Genomic DNA, 24,065 nt, shown 5'->3' with positions numbered 1-24,065 from the left:
ACAAACTACAGAAATGTTCATATTTGTATTGTTTTATGGCATCAGATAATAGGACTTTTGGTCTTATTTTCCAGTAAAAATACTATGCTTAAAAACAAGGCACATATACTCTTGCATTATTAGAATACACTTTTAAAAGTTTGGGATCAGTAAAAGCGTATATGCTTTTGAAAGACGATTCTTATGCTCAGGAAGGCTATGTTTATTTGATCAAAAATACAGTAAATATTTTTGAAATATTTTTTACAAATTACATAATTTTAATATATATATATATATATATATATATATATATATATATATATATATATATATATATATATATATATATATCACTTACTGGGAATTTGGTGCTTGAGAAAAATTTATTTGTATTATTATTATTATTATTAGCTGAACATGGTTGTGCTGTTTAAAGAGGCGTGGAAAGTGTGGAAGTGTTTTCCCCCCAAGATTCTTTGATGAAAAATAGCTTAAAGAACAGCCTTTATTTGAAATAGAAAGATTTTGCAACATGATAAATATCTATATTGGCATTTTTGACCAATTGAATGTGTACTTTTGAATAAAAGCATCTGTTTCCTAGAAAAAGTAAAAAAGGTTAAATTCACCTATTTTCTTAACTATTATCCCACATATTGTCACAACTTTTTTTCTTGTTTTATGCATGCATCTTACAAAATTTAATAAGAATTATGCTTAAACATTTAGCAATTGACTAATAAAAATAAACTTAATTCAAGCATCTTACACAATTTTGCTTCTCAAGTAAAGTTATCGTGTTTTAAGTATGGTTCAATATTTTTACTGGTAAACAAAACAAAGATAATATATTTTTTCTTTTTATTAGTAAATAATGCTCCTATAATACAACAGTAACTGTTTTTTTAAACGTGGAAGTTTGAAGAATGGTTTGTGCCTGCGCTCAAGCACTTTTAGCATGCACTTGCCAGCTTATGCAAACAGTATGCTCTGCTACTGTAGGTTGCATAAGTGAAAAATGCTTGCCAAGTAATGAAGTAATTGATTTTAAAAGAGACAGGGTATACATGTGAATAAATTGTACTGCTCAGGCTTACAAAGCTTTTTCTAATTACAGACAAACTTAGGCATGAGTCACTATGGGACAGAGAGAATTAGGACAGAACTGATCACCAGGAAAACACCCGGATTTCCCCAGAACGGAGCTGGATACAATATAATGAGTCCAAAATATTAAGAGTTTAAATCCTAAGCTTTAGTTAAAGCTGAAGTTTGTCTTTTCATAATTGCAAAAAATAATATTGACCGGTTTCCCTGCCATCTACCATTGGTTGGACAAACAGACAGTTCAGGCGCTCCAAATATACATCACTGTTTGAGCCAATGTTGCTATGCCAGGGTACTCAGAAAAACACCAGTGTTTTCTGCCAAAGAGTCAGTGTTTAGACTTTCAAGGAATTAACCTACAAATGCCTCACTTCTGGCCATCTCCACATCTTAAACTGGGGCACAAAGTATTTTAAGGTCAAAAAATGATACACTTCAGCTTTAAGTCTTATCATTTATCTTTAATGCTTCATCATGGAAGTAATATTGCTCTGTAACTTCTCTTTAAACCTTATAAAATCTCATAAGGACATAATAAATGTAATCTGAAGCCATTAGTGCTATAATGGTCAGATTAATGAATGCAAAGGAAGAGCGCTTCTGTTCTTTTAGCTACCTCTTCAATAAAATAAATGCATGACTTTCTCCCCTGGTTTAATAATTAACAACCATTGTCCAGCAAACAGCCTGATATAAACAGCAATGAACTGGCAAAAAAACAAAACAAAAAAACAAGATGAACGAAACTCAAAAGACAGTGAATGTATTTTAAAAATAATATAACAATTTTAGTAATAATGAAACCAACATGCAAATAAGATTCAAAATAAATAAAACAGGAATGGCCACACAATCCTCTGTTGTCGCATACATATTGGCACATACTGTTGAGTGACACCAGAGACTCTCTTGCTTATGATAACTCGGGGACACAAATGGGTTTTACAGTGAGGGTCATAGAGAGAGAGAGAGAGAGAGAGAGAGAGAGAGAGAGAGCGAGAGAGAGAGAGAGAGCGATATCAGGCGGAAAGTGCTGCAGCAGTGTTCTGACAGGGGAAACACACAGGCCCAAGTGCACACAGTGAGCTGCCTCTTCCCTCTTACATAATGTCTCAAGTTCAATACAGTTGGCTATTTAAAGCGGCAGGCTCGGTGACAAAAAGCGATATACATAGTACCACCAACTCAGCTTCAAAGACCCTCTCGCATCTATATTGGGGGCAGACGGGTCCCTGTGGCTGGATTTTGGTACCGTTACTGATATTTTTAGAAAAGCTGATTATGCTGCCACATGTCAGTCTAGCGGTGACATGGTGAGTCAGTTCAAACACACACGGTTTTGTAGTTTGTCTCATTTTACCTTATCTGTTCAGTAGCTTAATTTTGTTTAATGATTTTATATAATTCTGGTAATTTTTTCAGGATTTGTTTTTTAAAGTAATAATGAAAAAGTTTTTATTTTGTTTAAAACATACATACATACATACATACATATATATATATATATATATATATATATACAGTGTTGGGAGTAACGCGTTACAAAAGTAATGCATTACAGTAACGTATTACTTTTTGCTGTAACGTAGTAGTGTAAGGCATTACTAATCAATTTTCAGTAATATTTTACTCGGTACATGTTCAGTAACGCTTGCGTTACAACACACTTTTAGCCCCCGATTTTATTTTATTTAATTTAAAGTCAGTCTCTGACTTTTTTATATCCATAGAGCCGGGCTTCGGGCCAATATTCACGTCATAGTTCAGACGCGGCTGTTTTAGGCTTCTCCTTCTCTTTATATTTTAGACATCCATCATGGAAGCAACATGAGTCCGTGCTGCAGCGACTGTCAAGACCGACTTGGCAGTGTTTAGTGTCCCGCAGCGAGCCGTCAGCACAGCTGAAGACAGAAATGCCTTCAAATACACACAATAAAGCAAAAGTAATTACCATGAATGTGTCTGGGGAAATAGTAAGGATTCGCCATCTCCTCGTTAGACGCGCCTTTAGAGAGAAGTGCATCTTCACGGATAACGATTATATTAAATAGTTTTTGTTTTTATTTATTTCGTTAAGTAGTAATTTAAAGCTTTCGATATAGATATTTATCATGTCTGTGAGGCATGTATTCGCTGTCTTTCGGTTCATTTTTGTGAAGCGCTCCTGTTCAAGATAAAAGCACAACGTTTTTTTAATATTGTGAGTGCACACAAATAAAAGTAGACCCTTTACAGTTACAAATTATGTATTACTCTTATGAGCAAAAATTATGGCATAAGTTGTTTCCATTGAAAAAAAAATTGTAATTGATTGCGCTGGTGCCTCATGTCCTGCGCTTTAGCTTCCACTCTCTGCACAAACTACTGGATGCAGCGCACATTTAGTTTAAAGGTTTAAACATTGTTATATGCTTGAACTGTTTTAATATATCTATAGATTTTATTTTAGGCAAGTCATGATGATTTGAGAAGGCTAAATTTATAAAACATAAGCTATGATCAGCCTGCCGGTCTGTTGCTGACCACTTGGTCGTTACTTTAAGAAAGAAAAAACTTATTTGATGAACAAAAAATGCTCCAAATGTTTTTTCTAAATGAACTTAATAAAAAGCCGGAACGAAATATAAACACTTTGTCAATAGGGCAGGGCTCTAGTACATTTTGTCATTTTAGAATGTTAAGTTCTACTTCTGTAGATATTTTGGTGAAAGTAACTCAAAAGTAATACAGGAGTCATGTAACGCATTACAATTCTGAGACAGTAATATTGTAAGGTAAGGGATTACTTTTAAATAACAGTAACAAGTAATCTGTAATGTATTACAGATTGGCAGTAACTTGCACAACACTGTATATATATATATATATATATATATATATATATATATATATATATATATATATATATAAATATCTTTCCTGTCACTTTTTCTCAATTTAATGCATCCTAGCTACGTAGTTTTTTTTCTTAAATTCCTACAACTGAAAATAATTTATATGATTGAATAATTGAATGATGAAGCACCACATGATGCTGAATGCTGTAATAACAGCTGATGAAAATGTAGATTTTTCATCACATGAAATTTCATTGTAAAATAGTAGCAGTAGTATATATATATATATATATATATATATATATATATATATATATATATATATATATATATATATATATATATATATATATATATATATATATATATCTACACACTACTGGTCAAAAAAGGTTGGAATAATAAACTTATTTTTAATATTTTCTCTTATGTTTACTATTGCTACATTTATTTGATCAAAAGTACAGTAAAAACAGTAATATTGTGAAGGATTACTACTTTTTAAAACAAAATAAATAAATATATATATATATATATATATATATATATACACACATAGCTAATCAGCCAAGATGCGGTGAAGACGACCTGCTGAAGTTCAAACCGAGCATCACAATGGGGAAGAAAGGGGATTTAAGTGACTTTGAACGTGGAATGGTTGTTGGTGCCATATATATATATATATATATATATATATATATATATACACACAACCCGAATTCCAGAAATGTTGGGTCATTTTTTAAATTTGAATAAAATGAAAACTAAAAAACTTAAAATCACGAGCCAACATTTTATTCACAATAGAACATAGAGAACATAACAAATGTTTAAACTGAGAAATTTTACACTTTTATCCACCAAATGAGCTCAATTCAAATTTGATGCCTACTACAGGTCTCAAAAAAGTTGGCACGGGGGCAACAAAGGGCTGAAAAAGCAAGAGATTTTGAAAAGATTCAGCTGGGAGAACATCTAGCAACTAATTAAGTTCATTGACATCAGGTCTGTAACATGATTAGCTATAAAAGGGATGTCTTAAAGAGGCAGAGTATCTCAGAAGTAAATATGGGCAGAGGCTCTCCAATCTGTGAAAATGTGCGTAAAAAGATTGTGGAATACTTCAAAAACAACGTTTATCAACGTCAAATTGCAAAGGCTTCGCAAATCTCATCATCTACAGTGCATAATATCATCAAAAGATTTAGAAAAACTGGAGAAAAACTTGTTGGATGCCCGTGGTCTTCGGGTCCTCAGACAACACTGCATCACTCATTGGCATGAATCTGTCATTGACATTACTAAATGGGCCCAGGAATACTTCCAGAAACCCCTGTCGGTAAACACAAGCCACCGTGCCATCTGCAGATGCCAGCTAAAGCTCTATCATGCAAAAAGGAAGCCATATGTGAACATGGTCCAGAAGCGCTGTCGTGTCCGGTGGGCCAAGGCTCATTTAAAAAACTCATCTCAAAAAATTAGCATATTTCATCCGACCAATAAAAGAAAAGTGTTTTTAATACAAAAAAAGTCAACCTTCAAATAATTATGTTCAGTTATGCACTCAATACTTGGTCGGGAATCCTTTTGCAGAAATGACTGCTTCAATGCGGCGTGGCATGGAGGCAATCAGCCTGTGGCACTGCTGAGGTGTTATGGAGGCCCAGGATGCTTCGATAGCGGCCTTAAGCTCATCCAGAGTGTTGGGTCTTGCGTCTCTCGACTTTCTCTTCACAATATCCCACAGATTCTCTATGGGGTTCAGGTCAGGAGAGTTGGCAGGCCAATTGAGCACAGTAATACCATGGTCAGTAAACCATTTACCAGTGGTTTTGGCACTGTGAGCAGGTGCCAGGTCGTGCTGAAAAATGAAATCATCTCCATAAAGCTTTTCAGCAGATGGAAGCATGAAGTGCTCCAAAATCTCCTGATAGCTAGCTGCATTGACCCTGCCCTTGATAAAACACAGTGGACCAACACCAGCATCACTGACTGTGGGTACTTGACACTGGACTTCAGACATTTTGGCATTTCCCTCTCCCCAGTCTTCCTCCAGACTCTGGCACCTTGATTTCCGAATGACATGCAAAATTTGCTTTCATCCGAAAAAAGTACTTTGGACCACTGAGCAACAGTCCAGTGCTGCTTCTCTGTAGCCCAGGTCAGGCGCTTCTGCCGCGGTTTCTGGTTCAAAAGTGGCTTGACCTGGGGAATGCGGCACCTGTAGCCCATTTCCTGCACACGCCTGTACACGGTGGCTCTGGATGTTTCTACTCCAGACTCAGTCCACTGCTTCCGCAGGTCCCCCAAGGTCTGGAATCGGTCCTTCTCCACAATCTTCCTCAGGGTCCGGTCACCTCTTCTCGTTGTGCTGCGTTTTCTGCCACACTTTTTCCTTCCCACAGACTTCCCACTGAGGTGCCTTGATACAGCACTCTGGGAACAGCCTATTCGTTCAGAAATTTCTTTCTGTGTCTTACCCTCTTGCTTGAGGGTGTCAATGATGGCCTTCTGGACAGCAGTCAGGTCGGCAGTCTTACCCATGATTGCGGTTTTGAGTAATGAACCAGGCTGGGAGTTTTTAAAAGCCTCAGGAATCTTTTGCAGGTGTTTAGAGTTAATTAGTTGATTCAGATGATTAGGTTAATAGCTCGTTTAGAGAACCTTTTCATGATATGCTAATTTTTTGAGATAGGAATTTTGGGTTTTCATGAGCTGTATGCCAAAATCATCAATATTAAAACAATAAAAGGCTTGAACTACTTCAGTTGTGTTGTAATGAATCTAAAATATATGAAAGTCTAATGTTTATCAGTACATTACAGAAAATAATGAACTTTATCACAATATGCTAATTTTTTGAGAAGGACCTGTATGTGTATATATATATATATATATATATATATATATATATATATATATATATATATATATATATAGCAACATATGTATATATATACAGTCAGGTCCATAAATATTGGGACATCGACAATTCTAACATTTTTGGCTCTATACACCACCACAATGGATTTAAAATGAAACGAACAAGATGTGCTGCAGACTGCAGACTGTCAGCTTTAATTTGAGGGTATTTACATCCAAATCAGGTGAACGGTGTAGGAATTACAACAGTTTGCATATGTGCCTCCCACTTGTTAAGGAACCAAAAGTAATGGGACAGAATAATAATCATAAATCAAACTTTCACTTTTTACTTGGTTGCAAATCTTTTGCAGTCAATTACAGCCTGAAGTTTGGAATGCATAGACATCACCAGACGCTGGGTTTCATCCCTGGTGATGCTCTGCCAGGCCTCTACTGCAACCGTCTTCAGTTCCTGCTTGTTCTTGGGGCATTTTCCCTTCAGTTTTGTCTTCAGCAAGTGAAATGCATGCTCAATCGGATTCAGGTCAGGTGATTGACTTGGCCATTGCATAACAGTCCACTTCTTTCCCTTCAAAAACTCTTTGGTTGCTTTTGCAGTATGCTTTGGGTCATTGTCCATCTGCACTGTGAAGCGCCGTCCAGTGAGTTCTGAAGCATTTGGCTGAATATGAGCAGATAATATTGCCCAAAACACTTCAGAATTCATCCTGCTGCTTTTGTCAGCAGTCACATCATCAATAAATACAAGAGAACCAGTTCCACTGGCAGCCATACATGCCCACGCCATGACACTACCACCACCATGCTTCACTGATGAGGTGGTATGCTTAGGATCATGAGCAGTTCCTTTCCTTCTCCATACTCTTCTCTTCCCATCACTCTGATACAAGTTGATCTTGGTCTCATCTGTCCATAGGATGTTGTTCCAGAACTGTGAAGGCTTTTTTAGATGTCGTTTGGCAAACTCTAATCTGGCCTTCCTGTTTTTGAGGCTCACCAATGGTTTACATCTTGTGGTGAAGCCTCTGTATTCACTCTGGTGAAGTCTTCTCTTGATTGTTGACTTTGACACACATACACCTACCTCCTGGAGAGTGTTCTTGATCTGGCCAACTGTTGTGAAGGGTGTTTTCTTCACCAGGGAAAGAATTCTTCGGTCATCCACCACAGTTGTTTTCCGTGGTCTTCCGGGTCTTTTGGTGTTGCTGAGCTCACTGGTGCTTTCCTTCTTTTTAAGAATGTTCCAAACAGTTGTTTTAGCCACGCCTAATGTTTTTGCTATCTCTCTGATGGTTTGTTTTGTTTTTTCAGCCTAATGATGGCTTGCTTCACTGATAGTGACAGCTCTTTGGATCTCATCTTGACAGTTGACAGCAACAGATTCCAAATGCAAATAGCACACTTGAAATTAACTCTGGACCTTTTATCTGCTCATTGTAATTGGGATAATGAGGGAATAACACACACCTGGCCATGGAACAGCTGAGAAGCCAATTGTCCCATTACTTTTGATCCCTTAACAAGTGGGAGGCACATATGCAAACTGTTGTGATTCCTACACCGTTCACCTGATTTGGATGTAAATACCCTCATTAAATTAAAGCTGACAGTCTGCAGTTAAAGCACATCTTGTTCATTTCATTTGAAATCCATTGTGGTGGTGTATAGAGCCAAAAATGTTAGAATTGTGTCGATGTCCCAATATTTATGGACCTGACTGTATACACACACACATACAGTATATATTCAAATATACATATATTTATTCATATATGTGTGTGTGTTGTCACGCTGTCCGCTGGACAGAGGTCCAAAAAACTTTGCAGGTGTTTCCCATGATAATTACCCCCAAAGTCCCGCCCCACAGCCGGCTAAAGCAGAACGGACCCAGGAGCACAGTGTGTATGTGTGTGTGTGTGTATCTATATGTATATGTATGTATGTATGTATGTATGTATGTATATATATATATATATATATATATATATATATATATATATATATATATATATAGAGAGAGTGTCAGATATGGGTATGGGTGCTGCCCAGCTACGGGACATTATGCCAGCGAATCTGAAAGTGTGAGTTAATTGATTAACCCCCAACCCCAAGTTAACTGATTAACCCCAAGTCCCCAAGCACATACATGTAATGTCAAATCAATTCATATAACTAATGGTACATTCAAGGCTAGACACGGTGGCAGGCTCTCTCTCTCCTTACTGAGGGAGAAATATGCTACCATTTTTGAACTCGCCCTGGGTTAGACAGCCCAAGGACATGTGAAACAAAATCTAACGTCAACGATCATATTCAAATTCTCGACAGCTGATTACAAGCCTTCCAATAGAAATAGCCTCCTGGAATGGGATCAAGACCTGGCTTTGCATCCTTAAAGGAGTCAAGGAGAAAAATAAAAAAAGTGATGATTTATGATATGAACAATGAAATGCACAACATCTATATACTTCAACACATTGACTCCATAAACTATACATGATTATGGAGACATTAATCTGTATAATCTATGCTTCATTTGATCTGATAATAATCCCTTAAAATAATTCCTTAAATAATAAATACTGTGGCTTTAGAGTCATGCTGTGAGTCTGCTGGCCTGATTTTAAGGGTTAATTTATAATATGATAAATGATAATCATTCAAGCCAGTCATGATGTGAACTACCCAAAAATTATGCAAATGTCACACTTTTGATTTTATTTTTAACATAAATGTCAATAGCACAAGGAAAATGTAAAGTAAACTACGACGATCCCAGTGCTTTAGTAGGATTAAAAATGGATGACTGTGATAGATAATTGTTTTTAACATTGATAATGATAAGAAATGTTTCTTGAGCAGCAAATTAGCATATTAGAATGATTTCTGAAGGATCACGTGACACTGAAACTGGGTTAAGAGCTGCTAAAAATGCAGTGTTTCTTCACAGAAATAAAATACATTTTAAAATACTGTATATGAAAACAGAAAACTTATTTTAAATTGAAATACCATTTCACAATATTACTGTCTTTACTGTATTTTTGCCTTGGGTTGCCATAAAAGACTTCTTTCAAAAACATTAAAAACATCTTACTGACACCAAACTTTTGAGCATTAGTATGTAGGGCTGCCACTAACGACTATTTTTATTTTGATTAATCTAACGACTAATTTTTTGATTAATCGATTAATCTAAACGACTAATTTCCCACAAAAAATCAACAATTTTACTTACAAATATTTTATTAAACCAAATGAAATCCAAATTTCTATGAAATCCTTTTTTAAAGCAAACGTGAAGTGCAACAGAGTACAAGAAGCAAGTGTCCATCTCATAGTCCAAATCACTGAAATCACAGTTCAGTATTATAGTGTGAGAATGACAACATATCCACGTGTTCTAGTCTAATAATAATACAATTATAACCAAAAAACACTTTTTAGAAGTATTTACCAGAAATATTATTTACCAGAATTTATTTAGGTGCATTTATTTAGGTGCAGTATTTCTGAAAAAATACTTTTATTATATATAAAATCAATTAATTGGAGATGCTTTTTATTATTAAAATTTAATGGAACAATTAAAATGGAATCCAAAAAATAATGGAAAACAGAATTTGGTACAGATAAAACTGTAAAACTCAATTAATTAGACAGGCTTTTTGATAAAATTAAAAAAACTGAATTTGGAAATAAAACGGATTTCATAGTGCCCTATAATTATATATATATATATATATATATATTTTTTTTTTTTTTTTTTTTTTTTTTTTTTTTTTGTGGTAATAAAAATGGATTTAAGTGAACAATAGCTTTTAAAATGACTTAAAGTACATATATAATAGCAATGATGCAATAATAATTAGTTCAATTAAAGTATCAAAAGCAAGAAATCATATGGTTTTATTGAACAAAACTGTTAAAATACATAATGTATTATAAACAATAGAGCTAATGTACATTACTCATAACAACAAAGGCCTGCAGGAGGCGCCAGCTGCCTGACGATTATTTTTACACATTACCGTTTAATATTGACCAAGCACCATTTAATTCAAACGTACACTTAATCTTTAATATTTGGCCATTTCTTTATGACAGAAATGCTACAGCCGCTGTAATTAAATGAATATGTGGACATCAAACCGTGTAAACTCAGAGTGAGGGTTTGAGCTTTTATTTTCAAATCGTGATGTATTCTCCTGTTTGTGTAGATTTATAAATGATTTACCTCACAAACCTGATGAAATGGCGCGCGTTTCGTTCCCAGATGAAGGTTATAATAAACCCACACTCACAACAGCATGCAGAGATGAGTTTGATTCGCTCCACATGATGATGATAAATGATAACAGTTTCTGAGGAGCTACTGTGAAGGAGCCGCTGTGAACGTGCGTCACGTGCTTAACCTACACGCATGGAAATAATTAAAGCGCATATACTGTGTGAACTGCGTCGCATATAATTATTTAATTAAATCATAGCGTTTGTGAATTCACAATTATGCTTAATAATGATTTTTAAATGGGTTTAATATATCATGCAGCCTTGGAAAACAGTCTAAAAATGTGTTTTATGGATTATTGTCCGTGAAATGCGCCACTTCCGGTATTTTGCCGGTTAGTCGAAATGAAATGAAGTCGACGATTTTTAATAATCGACTAGTAGCAACGAATCGCGACAGCCCTATTAGTATGGATGTAAATGTAGGGAAAATATGAGTGAATCACAAACTTAGTGTTTTATAGCATTGTTTACAAATTTGTTTGTTTTTAATGCCTTTAATGTTATTTTAAGAATAGCACTTTGGTCAACTCATGGTTGTTTTTAAATGTGTGACAACATGTGACACTTTTCATGCAACCAAAATATTCATGACACCATATTTTCATGACCCCACAAAAATAACCTGGCAATGAGCCATCTCTTCCTTTTTCCTCTTTCCTGTACACGCTTACTCACATGCACACAAAATATGCTTTATGATCTAGAGAGAAAGAAATAACAATAATGCCAAATTAAAACAAAAAAGTAGCAGGTGGTATAAGTGACCAAGAAAAATTATTCTACATTACATAAAGATAATAAAAATAAATCTCTTTTGGCCTTCCCAGAACTAGGAGCAGTGTAAATGTTCATTACGGCAATGTGTTAAATATGCATGAACACTGAGCTAAGTAACTCTGTTATCCTCCTTTATGCATCCTTTACCTCTTGTGAACAATAAATCATTTGTATGCATATCCTATATTGAAATATTTTTTTCAGTTTCCTGTTCGTATAGCACAGATAACTGCAAATCTGCTAAATGTAGAGTATAGCTCCCTGCACTTTTGCATATTAGACAGATCATCCTCTGTTATGTACTGTTAAGAGAAATCAGTTTTCACAACAGTTAAAGAGACATGTCAACATTTACTCAGGCTCCTGTTCTTCTAAACCTGTACGACTTTTTTTCTTCAGTGGAACATGCACAAAAGGAGATGATGGTCTCGGTCAACATTCACTTACATTGTATGGAAAAAGATGCAATGAAAGTGAGGTTTCTAAGGCTGCCAGTCCATAACATCTCTTTTTGTGCTCAACTGAAGAAACAGTCACACAAGTCTGGAATAGTAAAGGATGACAGTTTACATGTTTGGGTGAACTATTCCTTTAATGAGATGAGAAGGACATCAATAATGATAATCTAATGATGCTAATAATAGTCAATGGTAATTGTTGGCAGCAGAACTATTTATATAACAGATGATGTAAAGGCACAGTAAAGGCCAAAGGATCACAGACTATTACTCTGACAAATGAAAGCTGCTGGTAAAGACATAACCAGCAGTCCAGCACTGAATCCTGAAACATATTGTGTTAACAGTTAGTGCACACAGTAGATAGTGCAAGCTTAAAGCAACACTGAGTGTTGTTCCCATGCTGTATGTTATTTACCCAAGGCCACCTGTGCAAACTCTCACAATAACTGATGTGTGCTTCAGCTCTTTGTGTAGGTGCATTAACCCAGGGAATCTCTAGATCTCTGTTTATGCAGATATGACACTCAGAATGAAATATAAATCATATGTCCAACTTTAGGAAACAAAACAGCCTCACACCACACTTATCCTTGGGTTAATGTCTTTTAGACACAGGCTAAAGGCCTGTTCACTTTTAACCCTGGCTAAATTTAAAACCCTGCTCCAACATTCACTTATAAAATGCCTTACTACATATTCATGTGCATTGTACAGTAGTCCACAGTTGTTTTGTTGAGTATTAGAAGACATAAGATGGCCAGAGAATCTACAAAGCGGCATTTCTGGACAAACAGTTATTAAAACAGTTCGCTTTCTGTATTTGTCCAATCAATTTTACTAACCTCATATGCAAATAAGGATGTTAACCTGAAGTTTCACACACACATAGAAATCTATAAATAATGACTAACCCAGGATAAAGTGTGAATAATATGAAACATGTCACAAGATAAAAAAACTATTTCAAAAGTGAAATTTTAATGTAATACTTTCTTTGCAGCTACATTTATCCTACAGATTTAGGCTATATTAGAGCTTGTGTGCACATTTCTCCTTTAATATGCCTTTAATATTTTAAGTTATCATTTTAGCACACGACGTTGTAAATACAGTAGGAGGTCATTACCATAAGTCTCCTAATAAACTAATGAAGCACAGTTTAAATACTGCATTAGAGAGGGAGAACTGTTACAGTGACTTTGCGCTGATTATTCATATTCAACATCCGGTAGCGAGAGCGACACAGGCTACAATCTACATGCTACTGAAATCAAAAAGAAGAAAAAAAGACTGAAACTATTCCTAAATAGTCTATGGTATAAAATTGATGAGCGAAGCGAACAGTATAATGGGCCAGACAGGATCAGGAGCCTGGGGTAAAGACCGAGTCCGACTCATTGAGCTGCGTGTCGTGCTCGATTCATTCACACAGTAACAGTAACCCTCAGCACCCGCTCTTGCAGTTTTAATGTAGCCTTCAGCTTACCTTCGAGACGTCATGGCCGTCCTGGGAGCTGTCAGATGTCAAAAGTGTGTGAGCGGACTGAGGGGGAAAGAGTAATAAAACGATCCTGCCTTCGCCGAGTCACTGCAGCAGAGCTGAGCGCGAGCGAGGGGCGTCACACAGCGCCCAGCTCTCACTCACTCTCTCCGCCTCTCACTGACACACCGCTCACAACTGACTGGAAAAACTTTATCCAGCAGGTTCAAATCGACTCAATTATTATAAAGCTCGTTCCATTTCCCTGGACCATATGACAGGATTAACCAGCCAGAAGTTGACACAAAGACTCATTTTGTTTTCTCAGTATATAAAGACCGGGGACGGGTTGGGCTACAACACCGTTAGTTTAACCATTTCTATCTATCTATCTATCTATCTATCTATCTATCTATCTATCTATCTATCTATCTATCTATCTATCTATCTATCTATCTATCTATCTATCTATCTATCTATCTATCTATCTATCTATCTATCCATCCATCTAACCATCCATCCAACCATCCATCCATCCATCCATCCAACCATCCATCCAACCATCCAACCATCCATCCATCCATCCATCCAACCATCCATCCATCTAACCATCCATCCAACCATCCATCCATCCATCCAACCATCCATCCATCCATCCATCCATCCATCCATCTATCCATCTATCTATCTATCTATCTATCTATCTATCTATCTATCTATCTATCTATCTATCTATCTATCTATCTATCTATCTATCTATCTATCTATCTAAAACATTGGTACAGTAAATGGCGCTCTTAAATATTAACAAAATGTACATTAAAATAAAAATTTAGCAGATATACGCACTAAAAATTACAGTCCAGGAAAAATCTCTCTCAAAATTTGTAGGTCACTTGACAAAACAATGTATTATATAATGGAAGCCAATTTCTGCCACACATTGGTAAATCATAATTATGAGTTATGACATAAAAAGTCAAGTCAATGTTATTTTTATGTCATAAATATAATTTTTATCTCACAATTTACACCTTTTAAGTAATATGATGTATATGTCATACTTTTTACTCTCATAATTATGACTGTATATCATAATTATGACTTAATGTCAGTTATTATCATTAATTAAAAATCATTACTGTAGGCTAATATAACTAGTAACTGTAAAAAGTTGACTAAAAATGTTATTTTCAGTTAAAGTACTAAAATAACTAAAACCAAATATATGAAAACTAAGAATGTGTATGATTTAATGTGATTACATAAACATTATAATGTGATTTTATGTAAGAGATATTTTAGCCCCTATTGGCACCTGGAGATTTCAGACATTTAGAGGTATACACACCTCTGAAAGGCCCATAAATAATGAAGTGATGTACATACACAGTACATTGACTTCATTTCCTCCAGTCTTATTTTAGCAGTTCCTTCTATGGAATTATCACCTTTATTTCATTTCCAGCCATGTTTATTATTACTCTGTTAGCTGCAATGCTGCTATTTTTGTTAGGAGATAGAAGATGCACAACAGCAATGTTGACTCTGCTTTCATTTCAGCAGTTTCCATTTGGGCCTGACCACATTTGCATTGGGGTGATTTGAAGGTGGCAGCTGTGGGCACCGCAGCAGTGCCATGGCTGCCATGACATCACTGGCCCTGAGGAAGATTAATCTGCCGAGGACGTGGTTATGCAATTTTCTGAAATGCAGAGCTTTATCTATGGATTTCTCTCTCTAGACAGAGAGTCTGACCGAGTGTTCTCTATGCAGTGTAAGAGCCAATGCAAACAATGTGTCTGTAATTTCATACTCAAGGACAGTGTGTAACTGTTTTCATACGTTTCACCCAAATGAAGGCCTACTGGGAAATATCAATGACACTACAATATTCATAATGTTTTATATGTTATATATTACGTCTGCCACATTAGTAAAAAGTATGTTTTGGTCAATCTTAATTATGAGATTAATTATGATATAAAAAGTCAAATTAACTCTAAAGTGAAGTGACATTCAGCCAAGTATGGTGACCCATACTCGGAATTCGTGCTCTGCATTTAACCCATCCAACGTGCACACACACAGCAGTGAACACACACACACTGTGAACACACACCCGGAGCAGTGGGCAGCCATTTTATGCTGCAGCGCCCGGGGAGCAGTTGGGGGTTCGGTGCCTTGCTCAAGGGCACCTCAGTCGTGGTATTGAGGGTGGAGAGAGCGCTGGACATTCACTCCCCCCACCTACAATTCCTGCCGGCCGGAGACTCGAACCCGCAACCTTTGGATTACAAGTCCGACTCTCTAACCATTAGGCCACGACTTCCCCTAAAATATGTTATGTCATAATTATTAATCCTCATCTCATGATTTCAACTTTTTAAGTCATATATGTCAGAATTGTAACTTTTACTCTCATAATTATCACTCAGCATGTCAATTATGACTTGGTATTTTGACTTTTATCATAATTATAACTTAGTATCAGAGTTACGATAAATTAACTAAAAGAAAAAAGACATTTTCAGTACTGTAATATAAAATAAACATTAGCTGAATTAACATAAAATATAAATGTTATTTTATTTCTCATGTTCATTTAATTTAAGTTGAATTACTAAAATAAATAGAACTAAATAAATTAAATCTAAAACTTAAACGTACATAGACAAAAATCAAATGAAAACAGAAATATAAAAATGAAAACTGTATAATTCGAAATATTAACAAAAACTAAGTCAACTTTTCATGTCATAATTATGATTTACCAAAGCATGATTGATATATATATATATATATATAATTTATTATTTTTTTTTTTTGAAAATGGACTTCCATAATGTATCTATATATGTAATTATATATATTTCAAATTCATAATTACACTATATATTTATTGAATCAATTCCTCAGCTCATTCAAAAACACTGGAATGAAACAAGTGACTGTATTCATGAGTGAGTCGTTGATTCAGTCACTTAACGATTCATTCAAAACTGGGATGCATTTAGTAACAAAATGAGACATAATGGTTGATGATAATGCTGTTGAAAATTACGGTTTAAGGAAATCATTCACTAAAGGAAGAACCAGTGCTGCTGACAAGCTCTGTTCCAAGATGCCCCTTGACCTTACAGCCCGAGGACTCTTCAGTCCAAACTAAAACCCCATGAGGAGGAACAATGGGAGCCACAGATCCCCTGATGTAGCCAGACAGCTGAAGCCTTGTTACATGCAGTAAAAGCCTCTTTATTGCTCTGCTGTGAGCATGTGTACTGAAGGAACCCTCTGCTCATCTAGCATGGATCATTTCATATGCTTATATGCAGAGGAATCCAATGGATTTTTCCATTGACCATTTTTACCCCTAGCGCCAGAGTTCTTTGACAAGATCTATTTCTCCAACGTCTCCAGGCAACCCCGAGCATGTCAGGCCTCTTGACATTTTATATCCCCTTAAGAGAATGACTGTTACATAACTGAATAATACACTATCTCTCTTAGAAATTAAGACATTAGTGTAAGAACACCATAAAATATTCTTATTTAGTGTTATTTCAGGACACTTCAATATTATAACAATATATAGTAAAGATAACAAAATAAATAGTCTTAAAAACGTTTAAGAATGAGAAACACTTTAGAAACATTCCATGTTGCTGACATAAAAGGCTGTGCATTCAATATATATATTTAACTATACATATAGTTATATATGTAACTGTATATACATATGTATATATAGTTAAATACTTTTTTCAGCAAGGATGCATTAAATGGATAAAAAGTGGATAAAAATACACAGTAAAGCCATTTTGTCACCACGGGAACAAATTTCAATTGAAAATGTATTAAAATGGATCAATAGAATAAATAATAAAATAGAATAAATCAGTTATCTTAAACTGTAATATTTCACAATGGTGCTGCTTTTACAGTATTTTTATTACATAAATGCAGCAGTGGTGATCATGAGACTTCTTAAAAAAAAAACCTTACCAAACCCAAACTTTTGTAATATAATATAACACTATAGGGAGACTCTGGATTAGACAATTTGGGAACTGGAGGGATTTATTCACAGACATTATCAGAAGTAAATATTACAGAAAGTCAGGTCAGTTTGTTTTACATTTTATTTTATGGTGGTTGGAACACAAGACACAAGTAATAAAGTTAGTAATGGTAACATCATGCCTCTCATTCTGTGCACTGCCCATCAGATCTAGTTCAATCAAAACAGTAGTTTACAAATGCCAGACTGAGAATCCTTTTAAGACATAAATAATATACTGAAAATAGTATTTGTACAGTAAATAGTATTTTTGTCCAGAACCACTATTATTGAGGCCTTCTGGAAATTCTCATAAGCATTATTAATATAATTATTAACATTTATGAATTAATTTACATGATGGGAATGAGGCTACTATACTGGCTAAGGTGAGAGCACAGAACAATATGGACATGAACTTTTGTCACCCATGAACGGTGAATGATTTTTAAGGCATTTCTCAGTTTCCATTCACACAGCAGATTTCCATGGCGGTTCTCACCATGAGCCTCGTCCCTTGAGAGCAAAGCTACTGGAGGAGGATGTCAAAAAATAACTCCCATTAATACAAAAGTGATCAAAAATCCAGTCCGCTGGGAAAGTGAAGTTGAGGGCGCTATACTAAAAAGGGCGGATGGTCCATACAGTTTGTGCAGTAACGAAGGGCTCCCGGTCTCGGTCTGGACGGCCGATCAAACCCTAGACACATAAATGATCGATTTCCCCCGGATCCCACCCTGTGTTCAGGATATGCCATGTGTAGACAAGTCAGACTCGCTTCCAGTGTATAATACTAAAACAAAACCTCAGTAACAAATTTACACTTGAAAAAAAAATCACAGGGCTGTAGCCTACACAATGACAATTACGATCCTGCATGTTCCAGGGTTTGTAAAAAAAAAAAAAAAAAAAAAAAAAAGATATGAGACTTTACCCTGAACAGGCATATTTGTAATTGAATATTGCAAAGCATCTGGTATCAAATTCATACTTCTTACACCGAACAGAACCACAGCATTGCATTTGTCTTGGAACAGGTTACAAAAACCATTTTGACTTGACAAACCCATGCATTACTATTTCACTGGTTACCGTTGAACATAAACAGCTGTTATGGGGCCACAATCATAGGATGCAAGGGCTCTACATACAGCATCCCTTTTTTATAGCAAATGCTGGCAGCATTTTAAAGCGACATTTTCATTTGATATACGAGAGAAAAAAAATGCAGTGAATACATGATTTTTGTTCGATGATGGAACATGCTAAGAATGTCAATGCTGTTTTTGTCCACCTGATGTGTTTTAAGTCTCTCATCTCTTCCTGTGTTACAGCGCCTCCAAATGTTGAGTTGTTGCAACAACCATTTCTTCCAAGCACGCACACACACACACACAAGTCATCTCCCAACTTGAATGATCAGATGTCAAGATTGCAATGTAGTCAGCTACATTTCTGCCCTGAATGGAATGATGAAGATCAAGAAAACCAAGGCAAAATCAACGCAACGCTTAAAAAGATGCATGCAACAAGTGGTCATATAGTATATTTATATATATAATTGCTCTTTAGATATGCACAACACGAGACGAATGATTGCAACAAAAAAAAAGCATCTTCAAAATTCACAGTCTCATGTATTTCGTTACTATTTATTACATCTCACAGGTCAATGATGTTTGCATGGGGCAAAAAAAAAAAGCGAATTTTGAGGAATGCTAAATGTTACGTCAGCTACTATCAGTACTCCAAGTTTCGAGCTTTCGTCCTTGCTAATGGTATCATAAATGAGGAATATCGTATATATTGTCTTGCTCAGTGTTTTTAACAGTTGCTGTCGTGTCGATAAAGTGGAGAGTCATTTTTAGACCTTTTTAAACGTAGTAATGGACCACAGCAACAGCTCAGAGGAATGTATGGTGAATTCTGGACAGCAGGCTATGGCACCGAGAGAAGATAATCCAGATGGCACAAACAGCACCAACCTCATCTGCCACTGTTCAAGTAATGAGCAAGTACATGTTCTGTTGTTTGTTACAGAAACAGGACAGATGTAATACGACTTTTTGCTTGTCTTGTGACACCATGTTCGCTGACTGGTGACTTGATTATGGTTGGACGCAATGATGGGGAAAGAAACAAACAAACCAGAAAACAAAATTATAATTAAAACAATGTAATATTTCCAATATAAAAGGCAAAGGAAAGTATACAAAAAAATAGAAAAATAATTACAGCAGTAGACATGGTGTTGGGCGGAACGTGGTGCCAGACTATTTGGCAGAACAGTGTAATATTTTGGGACTGTTTAAGGCGTCCTCAACCAGATGTAGTTCCACCCCGTCAACTATCACGTCTTTTACGCAGCCAACAAAGCCTGTGCTGTAAGCCTTGGGCAACCGGCGAGTTACGGACAGCTCCTCCAGACCACCTGAAGATAAGAACGGACAAGATCAGATCAAGTGTACATGATAAACTGCACAGCACTTCATGTTCACACAATAGACAGATTTAAACCATTTCAACTGATTCAAGCACAAGTGCATAAAATTGATTTAAAAAGCCATCCAATCACTTAAAACATACTCAGAGGTTGTCAGAAATGCATGCCATCACATTGCGTATGAGATGAAGATAATTCTTTCCCCATAAATACATGACTTCTATGATAAGCAGGATTTCCATTTCTGAATTATTATTATCATTTAATTTGGACATTTTTGAATGGCAAAAGGTGAAATGGTATATATTTTATACTATATTTATAATTTATTTATCATATTTATAAGTAATGCTTTTCATATTGATTTTTAAAGATGGGTATGCTCAAATGCATTCAGTGTGCTGAAAATATTTGTGTATATGTTTTTTTTTTAACATTATATAAACATTTCTTAAAACTTCATGAAACTTAAGAACTCCCAATTGTTGTACAATTACAATAATTTGTACTTTTTTTAAAACCACGGACACTCGTACTGTACTATATATATATATATATATATAGTATATATAATATATATATGTCACTGACCCCTAGTTTAAACACACATTTTCATGTAACCTGAGATTTTACCCACCAAGCAGGCGAGCTACAGCACTATATATTATTAAAGGCCGATGAACAGTCTGTGGCTTATGGAAACTCTGTGTAGAAGACTGTTAAAAACTTAATCACGCCTGAGACTCTGAAGGTGTAACGTGGGGGTGTCAGAATGAAGAAAGATAGAGACACAACACTCAGGAACAGGTGAGAAGATCAAACAGTGTTTTTGGGAGGCCAGGCTCTGGGGACGTTCCCTGACAGCTTTCCGAGTGAGAATTACGCTCGCCTCCCTCGGGGATCTGACACTGTCGAAAATCCAGCTCCGTCTCCTGCTCTTTGAGCACGGTGGAAAATGTCTCCCCCTGTTGCAATTCACTCACGTTTCGCTCTTCCTTTCGCCTCCCCGCGTGTTTCCCCTTTAATCGGATTGTATGCTTTGTGACGGGAGGATTGACAGGGCTAATTTCAAGTGAATTACATCTGAATAAGTAAATAAATAATGACATTTGAAAGAAGGGATTTTCGGAGGGAGCTCTTGATGTTCTGGCTGTCTGAGGATAATGTATTCTAGCCACCGGGCATCCACAGCACCTGTTCAACTGGTTGGCCTGTGCTGAAATACTTTTCACAACCTTATAAGAAGATTTTGCACCCTTAAAATTGAATCTTTATAGCTTTGTCAAAAGAGAAAGAGAAGGCAGACACTTTTTAAAACACCCTATAGTAAAGACTCACCCTAGAATTATTAATTAACCATAATAAAGTAATATTGTGTCTTAACATGGACGTTTTTGAGAGATGCTCAGGGGTAACAAGAGAAGCGCTCTTCAAAAGCACTCACTGTGGGGGAAGATCCAATTAGATGTTACAAGCTAAGTGGGGACTGTTGATATTTGGTGTGTCGGAGCAGGGGTACGTAGTCGGTTTGTAAATGAGCTACGATTGAGCAAAGTGGCGTAAGATGGACTTACCCAACCAGAGAGCGCCATCTGTGTCCAGCTGTGTGGCAGCCAAGGGTGATGACCCAGTGACAGCTGCCTCATTACCAACCTGCAGTGAGCCGTCTCTGAGAGCTCTGTGGAGAGTAGAGAAGTAAAGCAAGATAGTGAGTCACAGCCCAGCATTAACATTGAAAATGTGATTTTCCCTCACATTTCTGGAAGATTGGCCTTCTGGCAAGCTTGCGGTTAATATGTACTAAATTTGTGGCAAATGAAATTGTAGTAATGTGGAAAAAAAAAGATTGCAGCTTTTCACTTGCAGTCATAAACCTGCAGCAAGCTTTGAATAACATGCCATTGGGAAATATCTACAGCAAATTTGTGGCAAATATAATTGTCTGGCACACCTGAGGCAAATATGAATGACTGCCACTGCTGGTAAACATTTCTATCGCAAAACTGTGATAAATATAAAATGTTCATCATTGCTAGCAAACAGTTCTATGGCAAACTGTGTCATATATACTGTAAATAAGGGCTGAATAATAAGGATAGCCAGCTGTTCCAGGGTCGGTGTAAAAGGGTTTAGGGAAAGTTGACAAAACTTCCAAATTGTAATAAATTTTTATAAGTAAAACTATTGTTTATAAAGGAGGCTTTGCTGAAATTTAAGATTGATAGACATTGTACTGTAGTGTCACTTGGAATTGGTTGAAAATGATACCATTCAGTATGTTTTTCTATGCATTGTTATGCAGCATTTTTCAAGCATTTCTAAATTTGATTTAAATTTAACCAAAGAAAACTAAACATTTAATTAAAAAGTAAGATTTTTTTTTTAAAGAAATAAAACTTTTACTCAGCAAAGATGCATTAAACAGTGCATTAAATGCATTAAACAGTGACAGTCTATTTCAAATAAATGCTGTTTTTTTTATTTCTGTTTATAAAAGCATCCTGAAGTGTATCACAATTTCTACAAAAAAATATAAAGCAGAAACTGCTTTCAACATTGACAATTATAAGAAATGTTTCTTGAACATCAAATCAGTATATCAGAATCATTTTTGAAGGATCATATGACACCACGACTGGAGTAATAACTGCTGAAAATTCAGCTTTGCCATCACAAGAATTACATTTTAAAATATATTAAAACAGAAAATTAAGTTATTTTAAACTGTAGCAGTATTTCCCAATTTTACAGCTTTTAATAAATGCAGCCCTAGTGAGAATAAAAAAAAACTTTCAAAAACATTAAAAACTCCCACCAACACCAAATTTTCTGAATGGTACTCTATATTCTTAAAAATTGTTTTATAATAAATATTAAATATAAAAAAACATACATTTTAAATTTGAAAATTTATAAAATCACAAACAATCTAAATTACCCATGAACAATTTTAGAATGTATTTGGATCTAAAATGTATAATTGTTATAATTGATGAAATAACTCTGTGTTTTACCTGCTGGCCTTGATTCGTATCCAGCGGTTGGTGTTGACCCGTACAGAGGAGCGCAGCACCACAGGCTTGGAGCCGAGGTCATAGGTCATCTGCACACGGCCGTCCACAATGGCGAGGGCGATGTAATCTGATCGCTCCACTCCCTTGCCACTCCACAAAATCAGACCATGAGTAGCCTCAGTCCTGATGCTCAGTTCAAATTTATTCACCAGCAGGGCCTTCTCACTAGATCAAAGAGAGACAGGAAATGCTATCACAAATCCATTGCAGTTTCAGAGACGCCGTGTAAACTGCAGGCCGTGCATGAAGCCCTGACTTACTTTAACAACAACAGTGATGGAATTATGGGGAAAACATAACTTCGATACAGTCAAAAACCCACTGAGGGTTTGAAAACTAATGAGCAGACTGAACAGTTGTGGGTCTCTGTGAAACTAGGTAAACTAGGCCACACTGATGGGGGAAGAGCGTATGTGTGACACTTTTTTAACACTTCCTATTTTGCCTTCAAGCTCTAGATTTTCTCTTCCTGTGCAGGGAGCGCTAAGGAAGGATGCCCATATCAGCTGCCGTCTGATGTGTGTTTTGATCTGGTTCCCTGGATGCAGCCCTCCCTTCTTGTAAGGCATATAGAAGGTGACATCTGCCTGTCCTCAGGGAGGACAGTGTCACTCGGAGCGAGCTATTGTTCAGGTCATCGGGGAGCCGATTGAAACCAACACAAC

The 24,065-nt window shown here is 35.9% G+C and overlaps 2 protein-coding genes across 5 annotated transcripts in view; both read right to left on the bottom strand.

The window, feature by feature from the left end:
- LOC306860425 (tyrosine-protein phosphatase non-receptor type 11-like) overlaps positions 1-14,023 on the bottom strand; it is a 32,980-nt gene extending 18,957 nt beyond the window's left edge. Inside the window, exon 1 of the mRNA XM_079402139.1 lies at positions 13,830-14,023. Within this exon, the coding sequence (XP_079258265.1) occupies positions 13,830-13,843 (14 nt within the window). The 5' untranslated portion in view covers positions 13,844-14,023. The remainder of the gene's footprint in view (positions 1-13,829) is intronic.
- Positions 14,024-17,971: 3,948 nt separating this feature from the next.
- Positions 17,972-24,065, bottom strand: part of LOC306860844 (agrin-like) — a 262,672-nt gene continuing 256,578 nt past the window's right edge. For 3 of the 4 annotated variants that reach the window (XM_079402799.1, XM_079402802.1, XM_079402801.1), the window contains 3 exons: positions 23,341-23,565; positions 21,901-22,004; positions 17,972-20,314 (listed from right to left, as the gene is read on the bottom strand). In XM_079402799.1, the coding sequence (XP_079258925.1) occupies positions 20,157-20,314; positions 21,901-22,004; positions 23,341-23,565 (487 nt within the window). In that variant the 3' untranslated portion in view covers positions 17,972-20,156. The remainder of the gene's footprint in view (positions 20,315-21,900; positions 22,005-23,340; positions 23,566-24,065) is intronic. The other variant, XM_079402800.1, reaches the window with a different exon arrangement.

This window comes from Barbus barbus, assembly GCF_936440315.1.
Source record: "Barbus barbus genome assembly, chromosome: 41".
In the NCBI taxonomy this organism is placed as follows: domain Eukaryota; kingdom Metazoa; phylum Chordata; class Actinopteri; order Cypriniformes; family Cyprinidae; genus Barbus; species Barbus barbus.
Note: the sequence above shows the minus strand (reverse complement) of the source record. Positions and strands in the feature narration are given on the sequence as shown.